Below are 27,131 nucleotides of genomic sequence, written 5' to 3'. Positions count from 1 at the left end.
TGCGAGCGCCGCCCCCTATGCTAATGAGCGGCCGCCTCTCCCACAAGGCAGCGCGCCGGGCCGACGCGGCCGGCTCCGGAGCCCTTTGTGAGGGCGGCGGACGACGCCAGACGGCGGGACCATGAGCGGCTCGGGCGGGGCGGCGGCGGCAGCCGTCAGCTCCGCGCCGCCCGCGCAGGACGAGGGCATGACGTGGTGGTACCGCTGGCTGTGCCGCCTGTCGGGGGTGCTGGGGGCCGTCTGTGAGTACCCGGCCCGGGGGAGGGGCCGGCCCCGCCGCCCGCCGCGCATGCGCGTCCGGCCCCGCCCCTCTGGCGCGCCCCCGCGGGGGGGGCTGTGGGGGGCGCGCGCGGGGAGGACGCCGGGCGGTTGCTATGGTTACCGGCCGGGCGGCCCGCGGCCGGGCGGCTCCGGGGAGGTCTCGGGAGGGAAAGTGCGCTCCCGGGGCGCGTCGCAGCGGGGGACCCGCGGCCTCTGCCCCGGGGGGCGGTTTCCGAGACCTCCCAGGGGCGGCTCGCGGGGCGCCGGCCCAGCCCGGCCCGGACGCAGCCTCACCTGTTGACTTGGGCGGGGGCGGGGGCGGCCGCGGTCTTCCCCTTCGGGCGAGGGTGGGTGATACGTGGGGCGGATGGTGCCAGGGCACAAGCGGTCCCCGAGGGAGGCGCTGAGCCGAGGGGACGCGGCCTCTCCTCTGGGTGCTCCCTGTCCATCCGGAGGCCGGCGCGTGCCCTCTGCGGCCGCTGGGCCTCAGCCGCCCCCCGGTCCCCCCCCCCCCCACCCCCAGCGCCATCGCCGGCGCGCGTCCGGTCCCGACGCACGAGCGGGAACGCAGACTGCTGCAGTAAAGATCCGCACGGGTCTTCGAGCGCAGATGCGCGTCCGGTGGTTGACCGTGGGCTCTGCTCTCCCCTGCCTGTGGCCCTCGCTTTGGGGATTGCTGGAGGAGCGGGCACCTTCCCCGGGCTGGAACCAGTGCCCGCCTGGCACCGCGGGCTGGGGCAGGGCAGATCCTGATCGAGTCTGCCAGTAGGAACACCTTTCAGGGTCCCCTTCGAGCCCCACAGCCCTGCAGGGTGGGTGCATGCTGGAAGGAGGTTCAGGAGTGCGGGGGGTGGGAGTGCACGGTCCAGGCAGGGCAGGCCCTCATCCGGAGGCCCTAACCGGCCGGCCTCTGAGCCCCGGTCACTGCTGGGGGAGCCAGCATGTTTCTGACTCTGACTCTGGAGGGAGACTGGTGGCTGGAGGTCAGGCTCTAGCTAAGATGCTCTCCCGTTTGGTTAGCTGTTTTCCTTGCTGATCAGAGCGGGGCCGCAGCCGGTGCTGGAGGCCAGTGGGAAGAAAGCAAGGTTCTGAGGGGGGCCCGTGGGCCGTCACCTTCCCACTCTCTGGGAGGCAGCAGCCCTGCTGACTCCCTGGTTACGCCCTGGTATCCCTTGCAGTTCTGGGTCTCCAAGTGGAGTCCCTGGGCTGTCCCAGGACTTCATGGTGTTGAGGCTACAGACGAAGCCAGGAGCAGCTAGTGGCATGGCCTTGAGATGTCAGTTTCACCTAAAATGGCGGGGGAGGGGGTCGTTATGCAGACACCAAACAGCTCCCACCCCCCCAACACAAAGCATGCAAGAGTTTTAGGGATGAGGGGTGCCTGGCCTGCGCTGTGGGTGGCTTGTGCGACTCTTGATCTTGGGGTTGTGAGTTCAAGACCCACATTGGGTGTGGATGTTACTTAAAAATAAAATATTAAGAAAAAAGGCTCAGAAATGAAACAGGAATTCAGATGAGGGTTGTGCTTCTGGTTGGTCACTTCAGGGTAGGGTTGCCGTCCTGGCTGGTGGGGGCCTGAGAGGGGCATTTATGCAGGGTCCCCGACAGTCCTGTAGAGGCTGTAGGCTGGGAGGAAAGAGAACGGCCCAGGACGCCTCCCTCACTTAGCCAACCCCACAAGCATCTTCCAGCCTTGATTGTTACGGGGCTCCTGGCTGGAGCCTTTCTGTCCAGGTTGAAACCTGGTTTTCGCCCAGTGCTGGCTGTTGGTAGGACAGTGGGGGAAGGGTTGGAGCTGGAGGGGAACTGCTGGCTGCCGCAGGTGTAGACCGCTGTCGGAGGAGCCCAGGCATAGCCGAGAGCAGGGCAGAAGCAGTACTGTGTTGTGGGCACTCCCGTCCACGGCTCTGGTGGGGGGCCTTGCTGCCTGAAAGCCTATGTGCTATGTTCAAGGGGAATGTCTCCTTTAGAAGGCAGAATGCACCTCTGTCCTTTCAGGAGACCTTGGGGACACACAGGGCAGCCCCTCTGCAGTTCGGGCTCCCTTCCTCCGGTTTCTCCACTGCCTGCAGCCTGCATAGGTCACAAGAGAAAACAACAGGAGAATTCCAGGCCCAGCCGGGGATCAGGTGCCCGGGAGCTGCTGCAAGTTTAATCAACTGGTTGCCAATTGCTGCTTCAGGGCCCAGCTTCCAGCCCCACCCCAGCGAGGGCCTGGGCTAGATGCCTGGCTGGGAGCCAGGGCCCCGGAAGTGCCCAGCTGGCGCCGGGGAGTTCCGGGAGAAGCGGGCCCGAGGCGGCTGCTGTGTGCAGTGTGTGCGGACGAGGTGGCTGTGGCACACCGTGTCCGTGGACGTGGTCGGGAGCGCAGGGCCAAGCTCCACATTTGGGCATCAGGACCTGGTGTTGCAGGGGTGGGTGGGCCGGGCTGTGGCCCGTCTTGTGTGCAGGAGCGAAAACAGGCCTAAAAAAGGGTCGGGAACATCCTCAGCCGGTGACCGGTCACAGCGGGCGCGGTCTCCTAGGCCTACCTGATCCCGATTTCTGTTCCGAGACAGGCAGCCCTTGTCCCAGCCAAAACCCAAGCCACGTTTCCTGCGTCAGAGGGCTGCTTGTGTGGCCAGCCCGGCAAATGGGGCGCCTGCCTGGCGCCCAGACTCTTGTCTCTCTCCATGCTCTGTACCTTGTGGTGGGCGTGGGTAGGACTGGGGTTCAGAGGCCCTCCTGGCCGTGGACAGGACAGAGAGGGAGGTGCCCTCCAAGCCAGCCAGCCGCACCCTCGCTGTGCGGCCTGGAGCCAGCTGCTCCGGCTCTCTGAGCTGCAGCCTCACCGGACGCCCAGCCGTTCCGCTGGTCTCACTCGCCTCGGGTGGCACAGGGGAGACTTGGAGGTGCCGCCGGGGGGAGCAAGCGTCGGGTGTCCGAGGGGTCTGCTGGGGGTCCTTCCTGGCAGGCTCTGTCCCTTCCTCCCGCTGATTCCTGCTCCTGTCTCGCTTCCAAGCTTGCGCCATCTCAGGCCTCTTCAACTGCGTCACCATCCGCCCTCTGAACATCGCGGCCGGCGTGTGGATGATGTGAGTGGCCGGTGGGGCGGGGGGCGTGTGGGTTCTGGCCGCTGGGCAGGCCCTCACCTCCTCCATACCCTGCCACCTTCCGTTTTCCTGGTGCCAGGCCAGGCCAGGGGCACACCAGGCCAGGCCAGGGGCACACCCACCCAGGCACCTACTGGGTTTAGGGCTGGGGTCACCAACGTGTTCTGAGCGTCCACTGAGCCAGACCGTGCCGGCTCCACGTCTACTACCCTAGGCCTGCCACGGGCAGGGCAGGGTTAGAGCGGGCGCGGGATCAGGCGGTCGGAGCACCCTAGATGAATTCTCTGCCCCCCTCCTGCCAGGGTAGCTCCATCCCGGGGGAGGGGAAGGCAGGGGTGACACTGGCCAGTGCAGCTTTGGCCACATCTAAGCCACCCAGTGCATGTGAAAGGTGGCTGTGCCCCAAGGGTGGCCTGTGCCCTGGTGGGACCTGGCGGAGAGGGCCACGGAGGTGGACACGATGGGGCCCTGCCCTCAGAGAGCTCAGGCCGGGGCGGAGGCTGGCTGGGGTGGGACCCAGAGACGCATGGGGGACGTGGGGGTCAAGGCGCTGGCCTGAGGCTTCAGTGGGCAGAGTCCAGAGGTTGGCCGGCCTGGCTGGGGAAGGGCGGGAGGGGAGGCTGGGGAGGGGCCAGGCGGGGCGGGGGGACTGGGCTGGTGTGGGTTGTGCAGAGTCCCGGCTCTTGGGGCACCGGCAGCTGGAGTTTCTGTCGAAGGTAGGTAATGAGTGCCCGGTGTCTGCGACTGTGCCCCAGTCACGGGGAACTCGAAGACCAGAGCAGACACCTCAGTCTGTCCCCACGGGTTAGCCGTCCCAGCCGGAGCACAGGATGGCGGGGGCAGGGGGAGAGAACCCTGCACCACAGGGCTTGCCAAGCTTCCTCTGCCCTGGGTGGGCTTGCCGACGGTCAGCGCTCAGTGACTGTGGCCTGACGGACCCGCTCCTCACTGTCCTTGGCGGACAAGCCGCTGCTGGGGACAGCTTTCTCCGTGCTGATGGCCATGTGGGGGACAGGGGTGGTGACGCTAGAAGCCGAGTGGCGGCTGGTTCTCTGCCCAGGGCTAAGCGTGGAGGGGCTCGCTGTATGCTTATGGTGGCGCTGTGACGCGGGGGTCTCGTCTCCTTCAAGGACAGAGGGTGAAGGGAAGACCGGACCCTGCCTCCAGAGTGCTGGCTTCGGTGAGGGGGGCCGGTGTGCGAGCGGCGGCTCCGCAGAGGCCCTGGGTGGGGGGTGTGGGGGGGCTCGGGAAGAGCGGCATTCGGGGGCTGGGTATCGGGGAACCCCGTCCCCTCAGGCCTGTCAGCCTGCCCCCCGTTCCCTGCCCTCCAGCATGAACGCCTTCATCCTGCTGCTCTGCGAGGCGCCCTTCTGCTGCCAGTTCATTGAGTTCGCGAACACGCTGGCTGAGAAGGTGGACCGGCTGCGCTCCTGGCAGAAGGCTGTCTTCTACTGCGGGTGAGGGGCCGGGGAGGGCCGGGCCAGCGCGGACCTTGAACCCCCAGGGCCCCTGACACGGTTTCCCAAAACTCAAGGACCCGAAGGGCAGGCGATGGCTGGTGGCCCGCGCGGTGGGGGGTACCGTGGGTGAGGAGGAGGCCGGGGGAGCGTCGTGCAGAGCCCTCGGGTCAGGGCCGACGTGAAGTGCCACCCAGCGAGGTGGGAGCGAGCCCACCGCCGCGGTGCAGACGCGGGAGCCCGGTGCCCTGCGGCCTGCTGTGTCAGAGAAGCGCGCGGTGCCTGGGATGTTGGCCCATCGTTTGGGAGTTGTTAACCAGATTCTGGTAGGTTCACAGGATGTGTTTGTGGGCAGCCCCTCGGGTGCTCTGATGGGAGAGCGGGTTGCAGAACAGAAACGGTCGGTCACCTTCCCACACGCTTTCCTTTGACTTTCCGCCTTCTCACACCAGAGTCCGTATGTCCGTATGCAGCCTTGTCCACTTGAGTCACGAGGCTGAACTAATTTTAGGACGTGCCTGCCACACAGAAGCTTCTAGAACTGGTGCATGGGAGGCCCTCGGCAGCTTCTGGGAGCAACACCAGTAGTTACTCGGATTTAGGTTGTCTTTGAAAGAAAAACGGAGATGTTTATTCTAGAGGTTTCTTCCTTTTGTGAAAGCCAGTGTTTTTTTTTTTGTTTGTTTTGTTTTGTTTTTTAGATTTTATTTACTTATTTGACGGAGAGAGAGAGAGAGAGTGTAGAAGCAAGGGCAGCAGGAGAGGGAGAAGCAGGCTCCCCGCCGAGCACAGAGCCTGACTCGGTACTCGATCCCAGGACCCTGGGGTCATGAAGGCAGAGGCCTGACTGACTGAGCCCCCAGGTGCCCCCGAGGCCAGTGGTTGTGACAAGACCAGACACACATTCATTCGTGCTAGAGCCCTTCCCACCTGGTCTCCGCCACAGAGGAATGCGGGGTCTCCGTGCTGCCTGCCGTCATGTCCTTTGCCTCGGTCTTTATTTTTAAGAGGAGTATTTTAAAAACACGAACACTAACCTCTGTTCGCTACAAATGATTTGGAAAATATTGGAGCCCCACTACTTGGAACCTTTTGGTCAGCTTTGGTCTGCGACTCTGCAGGCGGCTTTTTAAACCTGTTTCTGCCATGGTTATAACCGTTCTAAGTAAATTTGTGTCCCGCTTTTTTTCCACTTTGTATCGTGATGTAAACATTTCAGGGTCACCACGAAGACTTTATGATGTTACTTGTAATGACGGGAGTGCTTACCGCACTGCGCACATCATGCTTCTCTTATTTGGTGAACCGGGGCCCAAACCAGATCCCGTGGTGGCGGCCGGCAACGTGCCAGAACCCTTCCCGTGACGCTCCGCTCGGGATGTATTCGCAGCGGGCACTTACTAGGTCAGAGGTCACGGCCACCGGAGAGGCTTCAGTACGCGGCGACCTTGCTTCCCGAAGAGCTGATCCGAGTTTCTGTCCCTCTCCGGCCTCCCGGGCCTGGGCACCATTTTACATCTGTGTCCGTGGTCGGGGAGGTGAGATGTTTTTTCAGATGTTTTTGCTGACTGTGTTTTCTTTTTTGGGAATGGTCTAGTTCGCTTTTTTTTTTTTTTTTTTAAAGATTTAATTTATTTATTTGACAGAGAGAAATCACAAGTAGACGGAGAGGCAGGCAGAGAGAGAGAGAGGAGGAAGCAGACTCCCTGCTGAGCAGAGAGCCCGATGCGGGACTCGATCCCAGGACCCTGAGATCCTGACCTGAGCTGAAGGCAGCGGCTTAACCCACTGAGCCACCCAGGCGCCCCTCTAGTTCGCTTTTTTACCTATTGGCCTCCCAGCGCTCTACTTAGAGAGCTCTCCCCTCCCGCGGGCAGGCCTCCCGGCGCTTCGCTACACTCCTCGTAGATGTTCTCCCAGCCTGTTTGCCTCCGTCATGACGGAAGATTGTCCCCGCGGTCTTTCCGTGCGCGTGTCATTTCTCCTTTTCTTCTGCTACTTCGGGGTTTTATGACCACGGTAAAGCCTCACCATCACTTGTCCCTCCTGAAAGCGTCAGGTGGAATTCAGCGGGCCGCCCAGTCTTACCTTCTCTGTGTACAGGGTGCGCCTGGGCACGGGAGGCCTTTGGGCACGGCCTGGCCCAGGGAAGCAAGCCCAGGACAGAGAGCCCTCCAGGCACGGCGTCTTCCTGGCCTGGGAATCCCAGCCGGCCCCTGACTCAGCCCCGTGGCTGCTGGAGCCAGAGCGGACACCTGCCGCCAGGTGGCGCCAGACGGAGGTCTGGACCCGCGGAGCTGGGGCTGCTCCCGCTGGGAACCTGGCAACCTGGAAACCCCATGCCTTGTGCGCTTGCAGCTTTGGGCTCCGTCCCGGGGGATGTGGCCGGTTTACCGCAGTCCAGCGAGCGGCCGTGTGTTTGGTGCTGACGCTGTTCCGGGCGTCGCGTCCTTAACACGGGAGGAGTTCGGGAACTTGCCGAGTCGGGAGCCACTAGGGGCTGGACTGACCTGAGATTTTCTGGTCGGCCTGTTTCCTGGACAGGGAGACGGACTCTCCCAGTGCTGTTTCGCCCTTTGGGTACCTCAGACCTTTTGAACGATCTGACGAAGACTTACGTCCTCTCCCCAGAAAGTACACAGGATTCCGCAGACAGATGCACATGTGTCTAAGGGCTTTCCGAAGCCTGGCCGTGAACTGGTGTCGGGACATTGCCAGGGACCCTTCCCAGCCCTGGTGTCTGGGAAGGGGGTCTGGAAGCGCTGAGGCAGCCACAGGGCAGGAGCACCCCCTTGACCTCTGTCTTTCTCGTAGGATGGCCGTCATTCCCATTGTCATCAGCCTGACCCTGACCACGCTGCTGGGCAATGCCATTGCGTTTGCCACCGGCGTGCTGTATGGACTCTCCGCTCTGGGCAAAAAGTGCGTGTGCCTCTCCCGGCCCCCGGGAGGAATCCTGACATCCTGCCTCCTGAAGTCTCTCAGGGAGGATGGTCCGAGTGGGGCCCCTGTTACCCCTCGCAGAAACAGGCACAGAGGTTGTCAGCGACGCTCATCAGCGTCCCCAGGGTGTTCAGCTCTAGGAAATGAGAGTGGGAGGGTTCATGGGCTTCCGGTGGCCTGGCTGTGCCTCGCCTCAGCCGACAGCGGGGATGGCAGGTCTGTGGCTCGGGAGAGCCTGTGTCACGCTTAGAGGGGGACGTGTCTGTCCTCTGAGCAGCAGGGTCTCTGGGGAAAGCAGAGCCCCGTAGCATGTCCCTGCAGGTTGTGCCTTGGTCACAGGCTAGGGATCTGGTGGTGGCAGGGAGGGCTGTGTGCCTGGGGTCACTCCCCTCTGTGATGCTGACGCGTTCTCTCCCCAGGGGCGATGCGATCTCCTATGCCAGGATCCAGCAGCAGAAGCAGCAGGTGGACGAGGAGAAGCTCACGGACACCCTGGAGGGGGAGCTGTAATGTGCGCTCCCTGCTCGCCCGTCTGGTTCAGTGCGGACATGGCCTGCAGGGATGAGGCCTGGAGCACGGACCCTGAAGGACATCGTGGAAGAGGAGCCTTTGGCTCCCGCCAGCCCCCCTACACCTGGAGTCCTATTCTGTCTTCTCCTCCCTCGAGCTTGCTGTCTCCCGGCCCTGGGCCTCGGCCCGCAGCAGGAAGACTGGCGGTGACAGCGGGCAGCCTCCACGGGGACCCAGGCCGCAGGGCTGGAGGCAGGGTGGGGCCTGCCTGGTCCCGCTCCTCGCAGCCGGCTCGGCTCAGCTGGAAATATGCTGCCGTGTGCATCTCCGGACGCCCACCGCCAGCGGAGTCCCCGCGACCTGCTGAAGGCTTGGGCAGGGCTTCCCCCACAGATGCTGGGCCTGTGCCGAGCGGGGAGCCATGTCACCCTGGGCCCGGGCATTGGGCAGAGTGAGCCTCCACTTGGCTCTCCAGGCAAGAAAGTAACTTGTAGGCTGAGTCATCTGGGCCCCTCTGTCTACCTGTCATCGGGACAGCGGTGCCGTGGCCCATGCCCAGGCACCTACCACCGCCCAGGTTCCTCCCCGCCTCTCTGTTCTCCGTGCGAGCCCACAGCACTCCCGAGATGCTTCCTGAGTGTCCAGAACAGCCACCTTGGCAGTGGCTGGACAGCTAGGGACTGCTCCCTCCCCCGGTTCCCCGGGAGCTTGCACAAGCCGTCCAGCATACTTCTGGGTCCTGGCCTGGGCCTCCAGGTTCCCCCTCCAACCCGCAAGGCCCTGGTGCTGAGGAAGTGGGGAGGGCAGGCTCTCCTTTGTCCTGTGGGTCTGTTTGTCCATCTTTCTGGTGTGGTCCTGCCACGTCAGCCGTGGCCCAACCGAGTTAGTAGGGCTGAGTTCAACCCACCAATATTGCTGCCGGCCTACCCCCCGACCCTGCCTTTGGGGAGTTTCTTGCCTTTGAGAGCTGGGCAGAGACCAGAGCTGCCTCCACCACCATGAGCTGTACCCGGGCCACCTGGGAGCAAGGCCTGTGCGGATGGTGCGAGGAGGCGGCCCTGCCTGGGCTGTGCGCCATCGCCCCCGGCCTCCCTCCACGCCAGCATTCCGGTGTCCCCTGCGTGTGTCCGCCTCAGCCCGTGGACGGCTCTGCTCAAGGGACCAGCCCCCAGCTGCTAGGCCTGTCCGATGGGGCCTGGCCAAGCCCGGGCGGCAGTGGGCACAGATGGGTTGGTGTGGAAGAGGTCTAGCTCTGGTCTTCCTTCTCCCAGGACCCTAGCTGTGCCAGCTCCCAGCCCTGAGCTCCGCCCCAGCCCTGCTTTGTTCAAAGCAGCCCTAGGGCTGTGTCCAAATCCTTGCTTCCCGGAGACAGCTTCCCTCTGGGGGCGGGGGGGGGCTGTGCTTGTCAGTGTTGGACCGAGGGAGGGACATGTCACAGGGCTTCTGCTCAGCAGCGGCCCTCAGCGGCCTTCCAGAGAGCCCACCAGGCTGAGCCCCAGGGCACGGCAGCTGGCCGGCCTGGTGGGACACGTGCCTTCAGGGGTCCCCTGGGACCACCTTTCTCAAGCAAGCGCTGGGTTCAAAGGGCTCTGGGTTCTATACTCTCCAGGCGTGCGGGGGTGTGCGTGTGCGTGTGTTCTGCGTGTGCTACAAGACCTGTCTACCTCCCCAGAGGAGCAAGGGCCCTGCCTGCCCCTCTTGGCTCATTCTTACCGAGGCAGTGGGATGCGGGGGTCACTTCTGCCCAGCCCTCCTGACCCCGCTGCACAGGCCTCGCTGGCGGGGCTTCCTTCTGCAGGGGGAGAGGCTGGCTGTGTCCAGGAAGGCCGCACCTCTACCCCATCAGGTCAGGTGGGCTCTCAAGGCAGGCGCAGACCCTCCAGCCCGAGTCATCGGCCGGGTCGGACCCGTCACGTGCCCGGGGTTCCCAGCGAGCCTGGCGAAGCAGTCTCGGAGCAGTGACCCCATCCCTCAGTGTGGGGTGCCGCCTCACAAGGAACATCCGTCCGGGTGGCAGAAGGGGCCACGCCGCCCGGTTCTGTTCCCGCCTCCACGGGTCTGTCATCTTGGGGTCCTTGTTTCTCGCAGTGTTCGGCTTGCGTTTTGAGCAATAAAGCTTGGTGTAGGCGTACCCTCGCCTGTGCGGTCTGCCTCTTCCCTTCTCCCCTGGGGCCGTAAGCACGCAGGCTGGGACCACAGGCCCTCAGAGTAACTGCCGTTTTATTGACCTTCCGTGTGGCTGGCCCTGTCCCACTCCTGTTCTCAGCCTCTCAGCCGAGGAGCGTGGCTTGCCCAGGGCGCACAGCTGGGGAGGGCTGGAGCCTATGGGACAGAGCCGTCCTGCGGCCCACAGGGGGGCCTGCCTGGGCCGGTAGGCCCTAGCGACTGTGGCTGAGGGTTTGGGACTAGCTGAGCCTGGCTGCTGGGTGGGCTCCCCCATTTGCAGGAGACTCCATCATGTCACTCCCCAGGCCAAGAGCCTGACTGTGACAAAAACAGGGAGGACACAGTTTGCGGACGGGAGCCCTTAAGCCCCGTTTCCAGAGATTGGGTAGGGGCAGGAGGAAGTGTCAGTGCTGGGTCCTGGGCCCTGGCCTGTGGGGGTCCACAAGCAGCCCAGAATGCCCCCTGCAGCGCCCACAAGCTTTCAGAGCGGCGGGTCTCTCTTCCTCGCTGGCATCAAGTTGCTCCATGATGACTAAGCAGCTCCGAACGAAACGGCGCTGTCCCTGTGTGCAGCCCTCCACGGTCCCCCGGCCCCCGTGTCTGTCCTCGTTACAGCCCTCCGTGGCCGCGTCCTCTGCAGTAAGGAGCCCAGCCCCGTGTCACCCAGCAGGGCCTTGTCCTGGTCCCTGGTCCCTGGGCTGTGGGCTACCCTGTGGCCCGTGACCGCCTCCCTTGCCAGCGGGTCTTGGCCAATGGGCGTGCAGGCGGCCAGCTGCCGAGCTGGGGCCCAGGCTGGACAGGGGAGCTGCGGCCCGGAGCCAGAACATGCAAGGTGGGGGCCTGCCGCACTTCTGTCCGGTCCTCCTGTGCTCCGTCCGGCGGCGGACGGCTGCTGCCTCCCCAGCTTGGTGTGCAGGCTCGTGGCCAGTGCAGACGCCCAGTGGTTTGCCCCCACCATGGCAGGGCCCCTGACCTAGTGCAGGAAGGATCTCCTCCCGGTGCGGAAGAAGGACTCAATCTGCTCCAGTGACCGGCCCTTGGTCTCAGGCACGCAGCAGCCGGTGAACACCAGGCTGGCCACGCAGACGGCGGCAAAGAAGAAGAAAGGCACGTGCAGGCCAAAAGCGTTCTGGGGGTGTGGAGGGGACGATCTGGTCACACGGGGTTCCTGGGGCCCCCCTAGTGTTGGCCAGCCTTGGGGGGCCTTCCTCTTATTCCCCTGCTCAGGGCCCTTGCAGGGCTCCTCACTGCCTCCCGTTCAGACGCAAATGCTTTAGCGTGGCCCGCCCTGCCGGGAGCTCTGGCCTCAGCCTGGGCTCAGGCACCTGCCTCCCTCCCACCAGCAGGAGGCCTGGCCCCCCAGCCTGGTGGGGAGCAAGTGCCTGCGTTTCCGCAGCCGCCACACAGGTCCTCCTGCCCGGCCCCAGCCCACCCGCACCTCTCCGCGGCTGCAGTGCACACTCCATGGGCTCCCCAGCCCTGCCCTGTCCAGCGGGCTACACCAGGGGAGGCCCCCGCCCCAGCCGCCCGGGTCAGATTGTCCCTTCTGGGCGCTGGGCATGACATCTGGTTGGCTTCCGGGCCTGCTGGGGGTTTGGACCAGCAGCGGGGAGGATGTGGGCGGCCAGCGGGGACCCTGCCCGGAGACCCAAACTGCCCCCCGGACATAAGGCCCTCTGGGCTCGCTCGTCCTGGCCCGGGAGGACCCGCGGGACACTCAGAGGACTTGGCTGGGAAGCCCGACCCCGGTACTCACCACCACCAGCAGGAAGGACTTGGTGAGGGCGAAGGCGGTGAGCCAACTGACGAGGACGCAGAGCCCCGAGGCCACGCCGCGGGCTTGCAGCGGCAGGATCTCCGACATGAGGAGCCAGGTGATGGGTCCCCAGCCCATGGCGTAGCCTGCCCATAGAGGACCAGGGGCCTCTGCCGCCTCCGCGGAGCTGCTGAGACCCCGCCCCGCCCCAGCGCCCCGCCCACCGGAGCACCAGCCTGGCCCCGTCTGGCTGGCCATGCCGGGCCCTGGACCCGCAGAGTCCCTGGGTACCTACCAGTGATGAACAGCATGGTGGCCACCAGGGGCACGAGGGTGAGGTAGCTGGACGAGGTGGCCAGGGGCGGCTCTGTGTCCCCCAAGGGCATGCTCTCGAGGCCCACAGTGCTGTTGGGAGTCAGAGGCTTTGGACCGAAGTGGACGTACAACCCAAGCGTCAGGTTGGCTGCAAACATGATGGTGGCTGTGGACAGACATGGGGCCCTCGGGGGGCCAGGACCCTCTGAGCCAGGTGCTTCCTCCGCAGAGCCCCTCAGCACTGCGTGCCCTGGGTGGGCCAGTTCTCATCCAGGCCGCCACCATGGCCTTGACCGGATGCTTCCCGTAGAGCAGTGAGCTCCGCCTGCACATCCAAGCTCGGGTCATACCCACTGTTTGCTCCCGAGCCCTGCAGACCTTCCTGGGGTGGCTGGTGTGTGCCGGGCCCCGTGCTGGGCACTGGCGGGGGGCAGGACCCACAGAGTAGGTGTGACAACCCACACCTCCACCCCGGAGCTCCCAGCCACAGTGCCCTCTGCCTGGGCCAGCCAACGACCAGGAGCTGCAGGAGGAGGACACAGGAGCTCACCCGAGACAAACAGCAGAACCTTGCGGCCAGCCAGGTCCATGGTGACGGCGGCGATCAGCACGGAGAAGAGCCTCACGGCCCCCACAATGGCCGCATCGTCCTTTGGGGGCTGCAGGGAGGAAGCCACGGGCGCTGAGGGGGCTCCAGCCTGCCCATCCCACATATCCCCCAACAAGGGGCCGCAGGGCACTCAGGTCCCAGGCCAAGGCCACAGCTCCTGTGGAGCACTGAGCTGCGGGGCACTTCCTCTGGTCACCCAGCCTGGGCTGCAGGGCTCCTTGGCCAGGACCCAGCTGCCATGTCCACTCCCGAGGCCGGGGCCCGCATGGAATCCCAGCGCCGCAATGACTGTGGGACTGCACTGTCACTGATCTTTCAATCTCCTCTCCCTCGGAGCCCAGGGCCGGCCGAGGCAGGCACACCCCGTTATCTCCCTTCCACAGAGGCGGAAGCTGAGGTCTAGAGAGAAGAGACTTCCCTCGGCGAGCGGCAGATGCTCTGAAGCTGGGCTCCATGACCCCCCAGAGCTCAGCACTTCTAGAAAACAGGTACCTTTGGAAGCCCGGGTATTGTAAGACGTAAGTTGACTTACAAACATTATTCTGAGAATGGGGGCGTGGCACAAACCCGGCCAGGAGACCCTGGCGGGCTCGGCACAGTGCATGCACCCCTGACCCGCGGCCGTCGGGGACGGCCTCCTGGGTGCCGGGGCCGGGCTCTCACCAGCAGGACGGCGGTGCTTTCGAAGATGGGCTGCAGATAGACCAGGATGGGAGTGACGCCCATCAGCTGCTGCAGGAAGCGCATGAGCAAGGCGATGAGGACGGGTCGGTACATGTGGGGGCTCCGGGCCTCGGCCCACGACATGTGGGTGCTCTAGAAACAGGAGGCTGCCACTGGGCTGGGGGCACTGGGCCAGCCCCTCCAGCAGGCACCACCCTGCCTTCGGCTGGGTGGGAGACTCCCTCCTCCCTTTCCCCAGGAAAGACTCTGTGCCCAGAGGCAGTCCAGGCCACGCACAGGCTGGGGGACCCCCGCCCGAGCCCCAGGCTCTTGGATGAGTGGGTGGGTCAAGGCAGACTTGGGCGTGCCAGGATCTCTGTGTGCCCAGGCATCCGCAGCGAGGAGCATCGGCTCTGGGTCGGGAACCACAATCTCTCCCCTCCCCGCAGCGCTTGGAGGGGGGCTCTTATCCCTGTTCCCCAGGAAGAAGCAGCTGCGGCCCACCATCCCGCACCTGTCTGCGGACGTTGTCCTGGATCTGCTCGAACTCCCAGCGGATGTCCGTGTCGGCCCCGCGGAGCCAGGCCAGCGCCCGCAGCGCCTCCGCGTCCCTGCCCCGTGAGAGCAGGAAGCGAGGGGAGTTGGGCATGAAGCTGAGCAGCAGGACCATGACGAGCACCGGCCCTTCCCCTGCCACGGCCAGCCAGCGCCACGGCAGCAGGAGGCCTGGGGGTGAGGACAGGGTGAGGAGCTGCGGTCCAGGCCGGACAGAGTCCCCTCCTGCCAAGGCCTCGGAGCAACCCCATCTGCTCTCAAGGGCTAGCCCCGGGGCCACCTCCCATAGGAAGCCTACCTTGGTTGCCCCAGGCCTTTGTGATCTAGACCAGGAGGGACCCCAGGGATTGCTTGGCCCCTAGCACAGGGCCCAGCACATAGAAGGCGGTCCTTGGAGGGTCTCAAGGCCCATGGCAGGGTGATGCGGGGGGCAGCCTTAGCAAGCAAGGCCCCAGGTTTCTACCCTAAACCCCCACCCCATCTCAAACAGATGGGCTCCAATCTCTTTTCTATCTGGACCTCCCCCGTGCCCACAGAGAGGCTGGGCATTGCCTGGAGGGACACAGCACGGGGGTGGGGGGTGGGGGAGTGCTAAGCCAGTCTCTCATCCCCCAGCACGGGGCTTGGTTTGGGGTGTATTCACTGCCTTTCCAACCCGGTCACCCGCCGCCTGCACTCACGAGGTGCTCAGTGCTCTTTTGGATGATACTTGCCAAGGGCGTAGAGGGACAGAGATCCGAACACGGCCATGAGCTGGGGTGTGGCCCCCAGAGCCCCACGAACACCTGGGGTAGCGATCTCAGACACGTACACCTGCAAGACAGGTGGGCCCAGCCCGCGCCGTTGGTGAGATCAGGCTCCCAGGCTTGGCTAGGATGGGAGAGGTGGCCCCGGTGAACCTTGGGAAGTGACAAGTGGGGTCTTCTGGTGGGACTTTGTCCTGACTGTGACTCAGGCCATTTCCCTAACGGTCCAGTGGGCGAAAGCTCACCTCTGAAATAGGGAGCTGGTGACGGGGGTGTGGGAGGCCCACGGGCCCCCAGACTCAGCTCCTCCCGGGGCCCCCGGCCGCCTGCTGGCCTGGGACAGGGTGTGTGTGCAGCTGTGGGAGGAGTCCTGGGGAGGGAGAGACTTCCCCTTCCCCCGTTGCTCAACACAGATTTTCTTCAGTTGAGCAATGTGTCTGAGTATCGGGAAATGGGGTAGGAACTTGAAAGGGTCCAGCGTGAGGTCGGCTGGGCATGTGGGGACAGAGTAGCTATCCTGCTGCAGGGAAGCTGAGGTTTCCTGGCAAACATACCCCCACTGCCCGGGGGGTCGGGGGCCGGGGGTGGCCGGGAGACTGCAGCAGCCGTGCTCAGCACAGTGCTGAGGCAGTGAAGGGGCAGGGGTGGGCAGTCCTGGCCTTACCGGGATGCAGGCAGCTGTGAGCCCCCCAGCAAAGCCTGTCAGCGTCCTCCCCAGCAGCAGCATCCAGAAGCCACGGGCACCTGCCATGAGCGCGTAGCCGGCTGCCGACGGCACAGCTGAGAACATGATGCTGAGCTTCCGGCCCAGGAGGTCGTTGAGGACCATGGCGCTGAGGCCTCCAGCCGCTGCACCCAAGGTGAATATGGACTGTAGAAAAGGGGAGCAAGGCAGACATGTGTGGGCATCCAACACTCCAACCCCCCATCAGAGCCTGGGGGCAGCCGCTTTTCCAGCCTGATCGTGAGGTAGTGAGCCTCCTGTCCCCAGAGGTGTGCAAACATCACACGCACAACCATTTGTTAGCAATGCCACCATGGGGAGTCCTGATCTGGGGAGTAGGTAGGGCCACTTGTCCACAGTGGTTCAGCTCAGCCGAACGTTTAAATGTCTAATACTGTCATGGCAGATAGGAGAATCCTGTGACCCAAAGCCTCGGGCATTTTCAGATTTGGGGCTTCTTGGATTCCTGTCAGTGTAGTGAGTAGGATCCAGCCACCGACTTGGGCACGTTGCTCAGCCTACCCAAGCCTGTTTCTTTATGGAGACACCAGGAAGAGCCCCCTTATAAGGCTGGCTCTGGAGCCAACCTGCTCTCGCGGACGGGGCCCAGGAGCACATTCCTGGCACACGCCGAGTGCTCAGCACACACTAGGTATTGTCTTGGCTGCTCTGTTGTGATTGTTAATTGGAAGCTACCGAGATGGTCCTTCCAGCACCCCGGGGCTCTCAGGGCCCCTGCTCTTCCCTCCCACGTGCCCACATTCCGTCCTGGGGGCCCCCTTGCCCCAGCCAGTGCCTCTTCCCATTGGCATCTGATGCCTCTGCCTCCCACCATCCAGGGAGGTACCCCTCTGTTGTGGCAGCCCGGCAGGGGGTGGGTGTGGGGGGGGGGGTCTGGGGCAGGGGGAGACCTGGTGGGCCACCTCTCCGCTGTCTCCTTCCCTAGCGACTACTTCCACCTGTTTCAGAGCAATCCTCTGGCCTAGCTCACCCACTGCTCCTTCCACAACTTGGCGAGGAGGAAGGCCAGGGCCCTACAGGGGGACCCGAGCCTAGTGGGTCCCCACTCACCCCGCTCTGCCCGTCTCCAGCTCCGAGCATGGCTCTTACCCCAAACCAGGATGCCTGGGTTTTGGTCAGGGTCAGGTCCGGGTCCAAGGAGTGCTCCAGGGCCGGGATGACGGGGGACGTGTAGACCAGGGCGTACCCGAAGCTGAAATTGCCCAGCACCGCCGCAAAGGTGGCCAGGAACACCCTCCTGTTCTGTGGGGCCCTGGTGGGTGGGGGCGGGCAGAGCGATGAGGTCTCGGAGTTCCTCCTCCCCCCGCGCCCGAAAGGCTACGGGGTCCTGGGCCCAGGGGCTGCCGGCTCAGCCCCGGACGGCCGCGCGGACCCCGGGCTCGGCCCAGGGCTCCTGGAGCCGGAGTGTCCGCTCGCTGGCAGAATCCCCCGGGCGGCCCCCGAGGCCCCCCGCCCCGAGGCCGAGACGCGGGCGAAGGAGCGCCGCTCTCCCGCCAGGACCTCGCCCGCGCCGTCCCCGCAGCCCGCGCAGCCCCCGCAGCGCGCCGTGACCTTAGGCAAGCGCGCCCCTTGCCCTCTCGGGGCTTCCCTCCCCATCTGCGCCGGTCGGGGCTGGGCCTGCGCCGCGCGGCGAGCGGCTCCGCACACAGGACCGGGGGGTCCGGGGCGGGGGGCAGACGGGCCCTCGCGGGACAGCGGCGGAAGGTCAGAGCAGGCCCCCGGCGGAAGCCGGCCCCGCCCGCAGCCCCCCGCCCCGCGCCTCTCACCCGCCCCGCGTCCTCTCCCCCGGCGACGGGGACGCCTTCTCGGGGAAGGTGTCATAGTCCGGGCCCTCGGCCCCCAGCAGCGGCTCCTGCATGGCCGCCCCCGCTCGCAGGCTCCGTGCGGCCGCCGCGGGCCCGGGCGCTGGAGGGCAGCTCGGCCCGGGAGACGCTCGGGGCAGCCGCCGCTCCGAGCATCCGGCTGGGGCTGGAGCCCCGCCCCTCGGCCGCGATTGGCTGCGAGGCGGCCCTGCGGCGCCGGCGCCGACCAATGGGGCCGCGGCGAGCCGTGCGGATGCTCGGATGCGGGCGCGGCGCAGGGGCGCGGCGCAGGGGCGGGGGCGGGCGGCGTGCGGGGCTCGGCGGGGCTTTCCCGGGGCGCGGGCCTGAGGGCGGGGCTCTGGTTAGGGTGCGGGGCTCGGCCCGGCTTTCCGGGGGCAAGGGCTGGGGAAGAGGGTGCGGGGCTTTCCCGGGACGCGGGCCCGGGGGCGGAGCGCGGACAGTCTTGCCAGGGACACCGGGAGGGGGACGGACAGGGTGCCTGCCCCGCGGGGCTTTCTTGAGGCGGCGACCACGGGGCGGGGCCAGGTTTTAAACGGGCGTGCCCTGCATCTCATGGGTCACTGGAGACCCCTGGACTGGCCCTTCGGACGGGAACCCCCCTGCGGGCTCACGTCTGGCAGCCCGTGTCGGGGTCCAGCGGGATACCAGCACTCGGCCTCGGACTTCGGCCCACCCCAGGCCCAGCCCCTACAGACTGGAGGAAACGGCCAGAGAGGCCAAGCGACTCCCCAAGGTCACACGGGAAACACGTGTCTCCCTCCGAAAGAAGGCCATGAGCTCTGCCTTCTGGACTCCCTCCCGGCTGCATGGCTACATGGCTGCCCCAGTCACCGCCGGCCCTGCCCCCTCGCCTCCGGGGGTGAGGCGAAATCAGGCGGAGGAGTGCGCGTGGCAGCATCCCGCATCAGGGCCCTGGCCCTGCGGGGGGAGGGCCGGGGTGTGGCGGTGGTCCCAGTGGCACAGATCTGCATTTTCTCCGTTTCTGGTCCTGTTTGGTTGCAGAAATAAGTTGGGCTTGTTGAGACTCATCCCAGCAATAAGATAAAATTAAAAAATAAGAAAAGTGGAAACTGAACGTTTCCTGGAGGCTCACCCCGGAACAGTAACGTGGCGTGGGAGTGCCCGCCCTGCCCGCGGACCTTCCCAGAGACCGGCGGGCTCACACCCTGTTCTGCATGGACGTGTCACGTGTGGGTGTTCGTAACTGATCCTCTGTTGTTGAGCATTTGGGTTATTTCCAAATTTTAGCTATTGAAACTATATCTTTTTTTTTTTTTAAATATTTTTTAATTCTAAAAGAGACTGCGTTTATCTGAGAGAGAAAGAGAGGGAGTGGGTGCCAGAGCAATGGTGGGACAGAAGCAGAGGGAGAATCCCAAGCAGACGCCATGCTGAGTACAGGACTCGGTCCCACAGCCCTGAGATCAGACCGGAGCCAAAGTCAAGAGTGGGTCGCCCAGCCGGAGTCACCCAGCTGCCCCCAGTAAATTGTTTTTAAAAGGAATCCTGTAATTCCCTTCTGCTACGAAAGTACAACTAGTAGAACAATGGAGAAAGGCTTGGGAAAGCCACATCCGTCACCCGTCGGGTGCTCTGGGCGTCCTTGCTCCGTGGTCCGTCCTGCGTATTTTCCTGTCGTGTGCGTGTGTGCACTAGTGTGAGACCACTTACAGCACATGTCAGCGTTTTCCTGCTGTGAAGGACCTGGGCTTTGGATCCAGGCAGAGCCAATAAATGGTGCCTCCTCCTGCTGACTCGGAACAAGACGTGTCACCATGTTTTATCCACTGAGATGTAACGGGGTTTGCTCAGCCAATGCCTTCATGGGCATGAAGGCCATCTCACACGTTTGCTTTTAAGATCAGTGATCATCTGTGTCCTTAAAGGATGATTTCCTTCCGCAAGGATGTTTGTCTAGTCTTCGGGCCTCTGTTAACCACTGCCCCCCCGTGGGTCTTTCTCTCCTGACACGTGGGTCTATCGCAGATGGGCTGCTCGGGGACCCTGGCTCTGGAGCAGCGTGGGGCCCTCCTCTTCCCTGCCCATCCGGTGCCTGGCCCGGCAGATGAACACAGCCGGGCCAGGAGGCCCCTGGTCGATCTGAATTCAGAGCCTTCCCCTCTCCATTAGCTTCTCTCCCCGTGAAGTCTGGGCTCAGAAGCAGAGGAAAGCACTGGTCTGGGCGTCCGTGCACCTGGATCTGCTGCCCATCTCTGGCCTGGACACACCCACACCAGGGGCTGCTTTCCCCGCCCTCAAGCTCCAATCCCTCCCCGAGGAAGGCCCTAAGCAGCGTGGGTTCTTGACAGGAAGGGCTCCTAGGTGATCTGCTCAAGCTGCCACTGGTCTGGGCTTGCCCTGGGGAACGCCGCAGCTCCGTGCACGGGAGACCACCCTGGTCCGAAGGTAGATTCCCGCAGAGCCTCCGGGGTTGGGAGGTGCTAGGCGAAGACTCCCCCCGGCCCCCGGGGTTGGGAGGTGCTAGGCGAAGACTCCCCCGGGCCCCCAGGCTCCTGCACCATCTCCATCCCGGGCTTGGTTAGCAGAGGACCTGGTGCCCAGTCTGGCCCATATAGAGGAGGACCCTGGGGACCAGGACAGCCTCTGCCAATCTCTTGAGAACCCTGCCTTCTCTGAGCCGCAGGATGGGTGGAACCTGGTGCCCCCTCCCAGCTGCCCTCTGGCACAGGGCGGCGCGTGGTCTTTGATGGAGCTCTTCCTGCACCTTGACAGAGGTCCCTCCAGACCAGTCTGCCAGCTTCCACGTGCCCAAGAAACTGGCTGAGCTGCATTCTGGACCCCCGGGCACAAGGACAAAGGTCTCAGAGGGGGGCTGTGGCACTGAGCCTGACTCTCCAGCCCCAGTCCTCTCAGGAGGGAAGGTACGCGGGTGGGAGGGAATGCCAGCCCCCACCCCTGCTGGCTCCTCCGGGCCCTGTCCTCCCCTTCCCTTCTGCAGAGGAGACAATGGAGTCTTGGGGAGTCACTGGCCAAGGTCACCTATGGGGCACCCCCTGGCCCTGGGTCCTCCTGTGCCTGGAGGGCCTCCCAAGGGGCAGGGTCGGAGAGAATCCCTCGTGTCCTCCTTCCCACAGATGGGCCGGCCGGAGCCCCCAGGGGAGAAGGTCTCTGACGCCCAGCCGGCCGGCGACCCCGCTGCCCTCCACCCTGCCCTTGGCGATGTCATCCCTGGTCCCGAGGACTCGGACCTGGTGCCCTCTGTGACCCTGGCTGCGGCTCTGGTCCTGCTGTTCCTCCTGCTCTTGGCCTGGCTGGTGTGGGATGGGCTCCTCCGAGGCTCCTGCTAACGCGGCTTCCCAGGCAGAGGATGGGGTGTCCCTTGGCTGGGCCGGGCATGAGTCAGGAGGGGCCTAATGGGAGTGGGCCCAGGGACAGGGGTTGGCGGGTGGACGGCTGGAAGGCAAGAGGGTGGGGAGGCAGCTGGGCCTCCCAGCCACACCCTGGGCCAAACCCTGTGGCCTTTGTCTAGGGTAGCCCCCAGGGGACCCCAGGAAGTTCCCAGGCCCTTCCCGCTGGAGGGCAGGAACCTGATGAGCCCTGGACTCTGCTGTCCAGCGCTGCGGAGCCTCAGGCAAGCGGAGCTCAAATCCCCCTCAGGCAGGTTTGCCGCGGCGTGGGGGTCCTCACGGGGGCACGACCACCCTGGGGGCTGTGAAGAAAGCCAGGTGACCCCTGGGCATCTGCGGGATGAGTCCAAGTGAGTCAGGAAATGAGAGTTCCCGCCCAGGCTCTGTCCCCGAGGGGCTGGGACCGTAGACCATGCCCTTGTCCGTTCTGGGCCTCAGCTTCCGCAGGCATGGTGCCTATTCCTGTGCATTGTTGTGAGGCTGAGCACGGCGTAGGCAGTCTGTGGTCACCTCTGCAGCAGACACTGTCCCTTTCGCCTGCACCCCTTCCTCCACGGGGGACCTTGGGGGAAGCCTCCCTCCCCTCCCGGGCGCCGCGGCCGGCGGAGCCGCGATGCGCTGGTCTTGACCGCCACCTGGTGGCTGAAGTAAGAACAGCATCATCTGCCCTGGGATCCCCTTGGGCTCTTCCCAGCGAGGAGGAAAAGGTGTTTCATTTTTTAAAGTGGAAACATTTGAGTTTGTGGATAAGCCCGTCTTGTTGCTTAAAAATTCTTTTACCACGTGCTGTCTCTCTCTGTTCCCTTCATTTCTGCGTGACAGTTTTACAAAAAAAAAAAAAAAAAAAGGCATCGGGAAGGGGGTGGAGGGGGTTGGTGACCGTCAAGCCCAGGGTCAAACCCAGGGTCCTGGGCGTCCTCCTGCCCCCCAGGGTCCCTGCCCCGGGCCTGACAAAGGAAGACATGCACTTCTGAGGATGGGACGTTCGGGTCGGTACCAGGGGCCCTCAAAGAGCACAGCTTACCGAGATACCATGTGCCCGAGACGGGGGGCGGCGCCGAGTGGGGCCCCCAGAGCACACAGGGTGGCTCTGTGCTCTCCTCCTCCTGCCGCCTGGCTTTCCCTCCCTCGGGGAAGGGAAGGCCTCTGGGGTGCGCCCCAGCCACGCCCCGTACAGGAGGAAGGAAGGAATGGGGGTGTCTCTGCTGCTCCCCCGGCGTCCTGAAGCCAGTGCTCACGTGTGTCCAGGCTGTGGTGCTGGGAGCTGCAGACTCCGTCTGACCCCCGCCCCTCCTCCCCACCTCCCTCCTCCCCGCCCCTCCTCCCACCCTCTCAGACCTGCAGAACCAGAGTGAAATCCTTGGCTCCTTCCCTCCAAGTGTGAGATCACGGCCACAGACGTCAGGCAGTCCCCTCCCCACTCGCCCCGACCCCCGGAGGCGGCTTCCAGTCCCTGGGTGCCCGGAAGGTTTAGTGATGGAGGAAGCATCTTCTGGGGAGCAGGGCTGAGAGAGAAGGCCCTCGGGGCCTTGCCCACTGGCCCAGGGCGGAGGAGCCCCTGAGGCGGGCAGGCTCTGTTTGCGACTAGTGCTCCCGCCCGTGCCGCATGGGTCCCACGGCCCGGCCCGAGGCCCGCACAGGCCCCCCCGTGCCGCTCACACGGAAGAACCCACACCTGCGGGGAAAGTATTGACCTGTTTTGTAAACATCACCATTCCCCGTGGGAGGTTTTCCTGAGGGGGGCAGCCAGATGCCCCCGGTTAGGACCGTGTGGGCTTTGGGTGGGTAGGACATTGCGAAAGGGTCACAGGCCGGCCTGGGGACGGGGCTGGACCAGCCCGGGGTCTGGCAGGCTGCTCCTGAGCTGTCTGGCCCAGAGTTGCCAAGAGCAAGCGGCTTGCGTGTGCACGAGTGTGAGTGTTCGTGTGCCCGTGTGAACATGTGTGTAACGTGCATGCGTGTGTATACAAGTGTGTAGAGGCATGTGCGTGTGTGCTCGCGTGTTTGCTCCCCGGGGCCTCCTACGGGAGCGTGCACGTGGAGTGAAACGGGTGTCCTCGCTCCCCGGCCGGCTGCAGGCTGCTGGGGGTCTGCAAGGCCGGGCCGAGGGTCCTTGGGAGAGTCCCGCCCGCAGGGCCGGTGCAGGCAGCGCGGTCACCTCTGATTTCCCAGCTCCTTCCTAGACGGGCCCCTGCTTTTATTTGCATAGAACGTGTGCTTGGCTGGAAACGCAGGTCCCCGTCCTTGCAGCCCGGTGGCCCCGTGAGCCAGTTCTGACCCGGAGGTGTCGACCGGAGCAGCCGGGGAGGGTCGCACTTCCTGAGGAGAGAGGTGTGGGGTCCTGCGCAGGCTGGCCCGGCTCATGTTGGGGTGGGTGGGTCCAGGTCGCAGGGAACAGCAAGCCCAGCCTGGGACCGGCCTCCTGCCTCCTGCCCTCCACGAGGTGAGGACAGAGTGTCCGGTCAGGGCTGGGGGTCCCAGGGTGGGCAGAAGCCTCCCTCCCTCAGCCGAGAGAGGGACAGAAGAGCACACCAACGGGGGTTGCGCAGAGGACACAGCATCCTTCTCCGTGACTCAGGGAATCAGTCCTGGGCCAGGCCCCAGCAGAGCCCCAGCGGAGGTCCGGCTGCATGTCCCCTGGGGGACATAATTGGGCACCTTCTGGGGGTTTCAGCCAACCTCCTCCATCAGGTGTATCCCGCTTCGGGCATGATAGGGAACAGGGAAAGGCCAAGTGAGGCTGTCGGCCCCTCCTCAGGGCATGGCTGTGACCCCTGCCTCTCCTGCTCCTGGGTCTGGCACAGTAGCCAGAGAACCGGGGGTCAGTCCCTGCTGTGCGAGCCGGGGGAGACGCCCAGTATCCTGGGTGGGTGCCCATGACCCCACCTGTCTGCTACCGGCCCTCCTGGTCCCGCGAACCAGCCCAGCGGGAGAGGAGGCGGGTGTGGACACGGGGCTGATCCCCGCCATGTGCCTCCTGCTTATCTTTGGCCCCCGGGCTGCCCTGGGGACCCCCTGCCAAAAGCAAGACTGAATTTTGAATCTTGTTTTGATGATGGTCTTGAGTCTATAAAAAATGTTCCAGTGGGAGATCCAAGGGCAGGGCGGGGAGCGGGGACTTGGGGTTCGCGCTGTGGCCAGCACCCCCTCCCCACAGCCAGGGTAGAGCTTTGGGTGCCTGGTGAGCTGGGGGAGGGCTGGGTGAGCGAGGCTGTTCATTTACGGCGGTCGATGTTGGTGCGTCTAGAGCATGAGTGTGTGTGAGCTTGTCGCACAGTGGCGGGGGGGGGGGTCCTTTCCCTGCTCCACGGGTGAGAAAAGGCTGTGACAAAATGACGTCCCTTCCTGTTTGACAGGCTGGCTTTGTCCCCGTGGCCCATGTGCCCACGCCCACGCCCGCCTCGGATGATTCTGCAGCACGCGGTGGCTAGTTCCCGCCGTGGGATCTGGACCCGCCCCACCGCCCCGAGGGAGCCCTGTAGGGGAGCTCAAAGGGGCCGAAGGGCTCAGTGGGCAGGGGTAGGACAGGCGTGTGGCAGGGTCAAGTGGCGCCGAAGGGAGGGCTGCTGTTCCCAGCCTACGGAGGGGACCAAACACGCTCCCCGGCCGCGAAGTGGCCCCAAGCTCCGGGCATCGGAGCCCGCAGGGCCAGCCAGGCGGCGCGGCTATCCCGCCGAAGGCCCAGGGCGGGGAGAAGCTCGGAGCCGGGCGAGGACAAGGCTGCGACCAGCAGGTAGGCCTAGAGCATGAGACTGCGTAGGGTGTCAAGGAAGAGAAGTCAGGCTTTGGGGGGGGGGTCCAGCCTTGGACACCCAGGCCAGGCCCGTGTGTGTAATGACACGCGTCGACGCCACGTGTGCCTGTGGCTGTGTGTCTTCCGTCGCCGTGTCCACACCTCCTGGGGCTGGCTTCCAGTGGGCCTGTTGTCCCAGATGGCCACAGGGGTTTGGGACTATGGCCACAATTTCAGGGGCAGACGCAGATGGGGTGCCTGTCCTCGCCTGCCCCCCGACCTTTGAAGGCTTCATCTCGGAGGTAGGCAGCGTGTCTGTGTGAGGGGCTTGGCCCACAGCAACTCCGTGACCCGGGGGGCCCTTAGAGGGCTGGGGTCTCACGGGACCCTCTGTGGGATCCGACGATTAGCTGCCCACGAAGGCAGCCCTTTTGAGAAGCCGACCGTCTCTTGCCTGTTAGGAATGGGGTTTCTGCTGTGGGCCTGGAGGATGGATACCAGGTCCCTGCTGCCCTTAAAGGGACTGGTTTGTGGGCGTGGACCTTCTGGAACGCGGTGGGGGGGTCAGGCGCCCCTGTCCGGGACATTCCCTTCGCCCTTTTCCCCAGATGCAGCCTGGATGGCACTTCCCTGTGGCCACCGGTGGGTGACCCACACACTGTGGCTGCCTGGCTTCTCTCCACTTCTGCTCACCACGGTCCCGCCACTGTTTCCCGGAGTCCCGAGTCCCATGGGAGTGGTGACCCAGAGGAACACACGAATACGGCAGCACGGGGCCCGCTGGCCTGAATGTGGCCCCTGCCTGTCCCAGATGGCGGTCTGGTGCCCGTCTCTGGAGGAGGACGGCCCTCGTGCACTCCGTGGGCCAGGGCTGGAAGGTTCCAGCGAGCTGCACTTATGTTGCGGGTGTGGGGAAGGTTCTCCAAGATTGTCCTGCAAGCCCCTCCCTGCCTGTGGACGGACGTGACCCTCTCCAAGGCCAACAGCCAATGCCTCTGTTTGCGGACACTTCCGGGCTTTCTCGGCGCCCTGAGCCCACAAGTCCCTCTCTGCAGGGACTTCTGCTGGGACAACAGATTTTGTGCCCTTTGAGTTGTCTGTTGGGCAGGACTTGCTGAGTGAAAAGCTCCATGGGACAGGGGCTGGCGTGCCTGTGCGAGCGACCCCACGGCGGGGACCCCAGGGAGCCGCCTGCCGCGGAGGTCTCCACGCCGCGGGGGGGTGGGCCGGGGGCGCCCGCTCCCGCTTCGCCATCTTGCCTCTCACCGGCTCATTCCTGAGAGTCCAAGTCGAGCGCGGACGGACCTCTCTGCTCTTTCTGAGACACAGGCCCCTCCCCCAGGCTCGGCTGTTTTCCCTCCTTCATTCCCAGGTTCAGACCTACGCACCGGAGTCAAGTGCTCCAGCCTGGGGACCGGCCCCTGAAAGGCCAGGCGGGGGTCTTCAGCTGGGGGGTGGCCTGGCGTTCACACCTCTTCCACTTGCACTGGAAACGCGGGGGTCACGCATGGCTCCCCCAGATGGGCCCCTCAGTGCTGTGAGGACGCGGCTCCGGGCGCGCAGCCTTGTAGCCGCGGGGGGCTGACGGCCGGGGTCCCTGGGACCGCCCGGGGCTTCCTCGGACTCTGCCTCGGGGCCTCGCCCTCCGGCGTGTTCACTCCACCCTCGGGAAGGGCAGAAGGGGGTTTCACTTGCTTAGAAGTGCCCACAGCGTCTGTGTGGGGTCAAGGGCAGCGTCCTCACCGCTGCTCCCGCCCCCCGCCCCAGGTTGGCCAGCCTGAACTGCAGGTTCAAGGACTGGAACGGGCCCCTGGCCTCTGGGAAGCTGAGCTGCTGCCGACTTGGCCTTCCCTTTGGCCGGAGTTGGGTTCCAGAGCAGAGGCCGGGCCTCTGGGAAGGGCTCCGGGGGCCCAGCTGCAGACTGGGCGGGCAGTCCTGCCCCGCGGGGGCTCCTCCTGGAGCTCGGGTCCACCCAGTCTCGGCTGGGGCTGACCCGCAGGTCTGGGCCGTGACGGGCTCAGGAGAGAACACGGAGGCCCTGACCTAGTGTTTGCATGTCCGCAGGGGACAGCGTCTCGGACTTGGGGGTGGTTTCATCATGTGGTTTATTCATCCACATGTTTGGGTTTTCTACGACGCACAGGAACGACCGGGGTCATAGGTGAGAAAGATGGTTGCTTTGAGCAAGTTACAATCGTCACCCGTGTGTTGCCGGTGTGGTGAAACGGGCGTCATCTCCACGTGGGACAGGTCTGTATCCGTCCCAGCTGGGCCCCAGAGGGGAACCGAGTCCATGCGGCGGGGCGTGGGGGGCTCCGTCCGTCGGGATAGGCCCGCGTGGATCCGCCCGTGGGAGCGGGACCCCGCTGAGCCCGAGGGATGGACGGG

General features: G+C 64.8%; 2 protein-coding genes across 3 annotated transcripts; one reads left to right on the top strand and one right to left on the bottom strand.

Annotated features, from left to right (window-relative positions):
- Positions 1 to 25: 25 nt before the first annotated feature.
- Positions 26 to 10,392, top strand: CACFD1 (calcium channel flower domain containing 1). Its single transcript, XM_082696825.1, has 6 exons — positions 26 to 242; positions 3,263 to 3,335; positions 4,685 to 4,810; positions 7,625 to 7,732; positions 8,173 to 8,264; positions 8,421 to 10,392. Exons 1-5 carry the CDS (start codon positions 122 to 124, stop codon positions 8,261 to 8,263), a joined length of 519 nt encoding a protein of 172 aa, XP_082552951.1. The 5' UTR covers positions 26 to 121; the 3' UTR covers position 8,264; positions 8,421 to 10,392.
- Positions 10,393 to 10,469: 77 nt separating this feature from the next.
- Positions 10,470 to 17,875, bottom strand: SLC2A6 (solute carrier family 2 member 6). Of its 2 annotated transcripts, XM_082696823.1 has the most exons (11): positions 17,586 to 17,875; positions 16,909 to 17,071; positions 15,739 to 15,945; positions 15,042 to 15,141; positions 14,288 to 14,499; positions 13,774 to 13,926; positions 13,051 to 13,159; positions 12,481 to 12,666; positions 12,186 to 12,331; positions 11,043 to 11,558; positions 10,470 to 11,004 (listed from the first exon to the last, which is right to left on the bottom strand). In XM_082696823.1, the coding sequence occupies exons 1-10, from the start codon at positions 17,675 to 17,677 to the stop codon at positions 11,403 to 11,405; spliced, it is 1,524 nt and encodes a 507-aa protein (XP_082552949.1). In that variant the 5' UTR covers positions 17,678 to 17,875; the 3' UTR covers positions 10,470 to 11,004; positions 11,043 to 11,402. The 2 variants fall into 2 exon arrangements, with proteins under 2 accessions (XP_082552949.1, XP_082552950.1); XM_082696824.1 differs by lacking the exon at positions 13,774 to 13,926 and having other exon boundaries at positions 17,586 to 17,803.
- Positions 17,876 to 27,131: the final 9,256 nt, after the last annotated feature.

This window comes from Mustela nivalis (assembly GCF_964662115.1).
Source record: "Mustela nivalis genome assembly, chromosome: 13".
Lineage (NCBI taxonomy): Eukaryota > Metazoa > Chordata > Mammalia > Carnivora > Mustelidae > Mustela > Mustela nivalis.
Note: the sequence above shows the minus strand (reverse complement) of the source record. Positions and strands in the feature narration are given on the sequence as shown.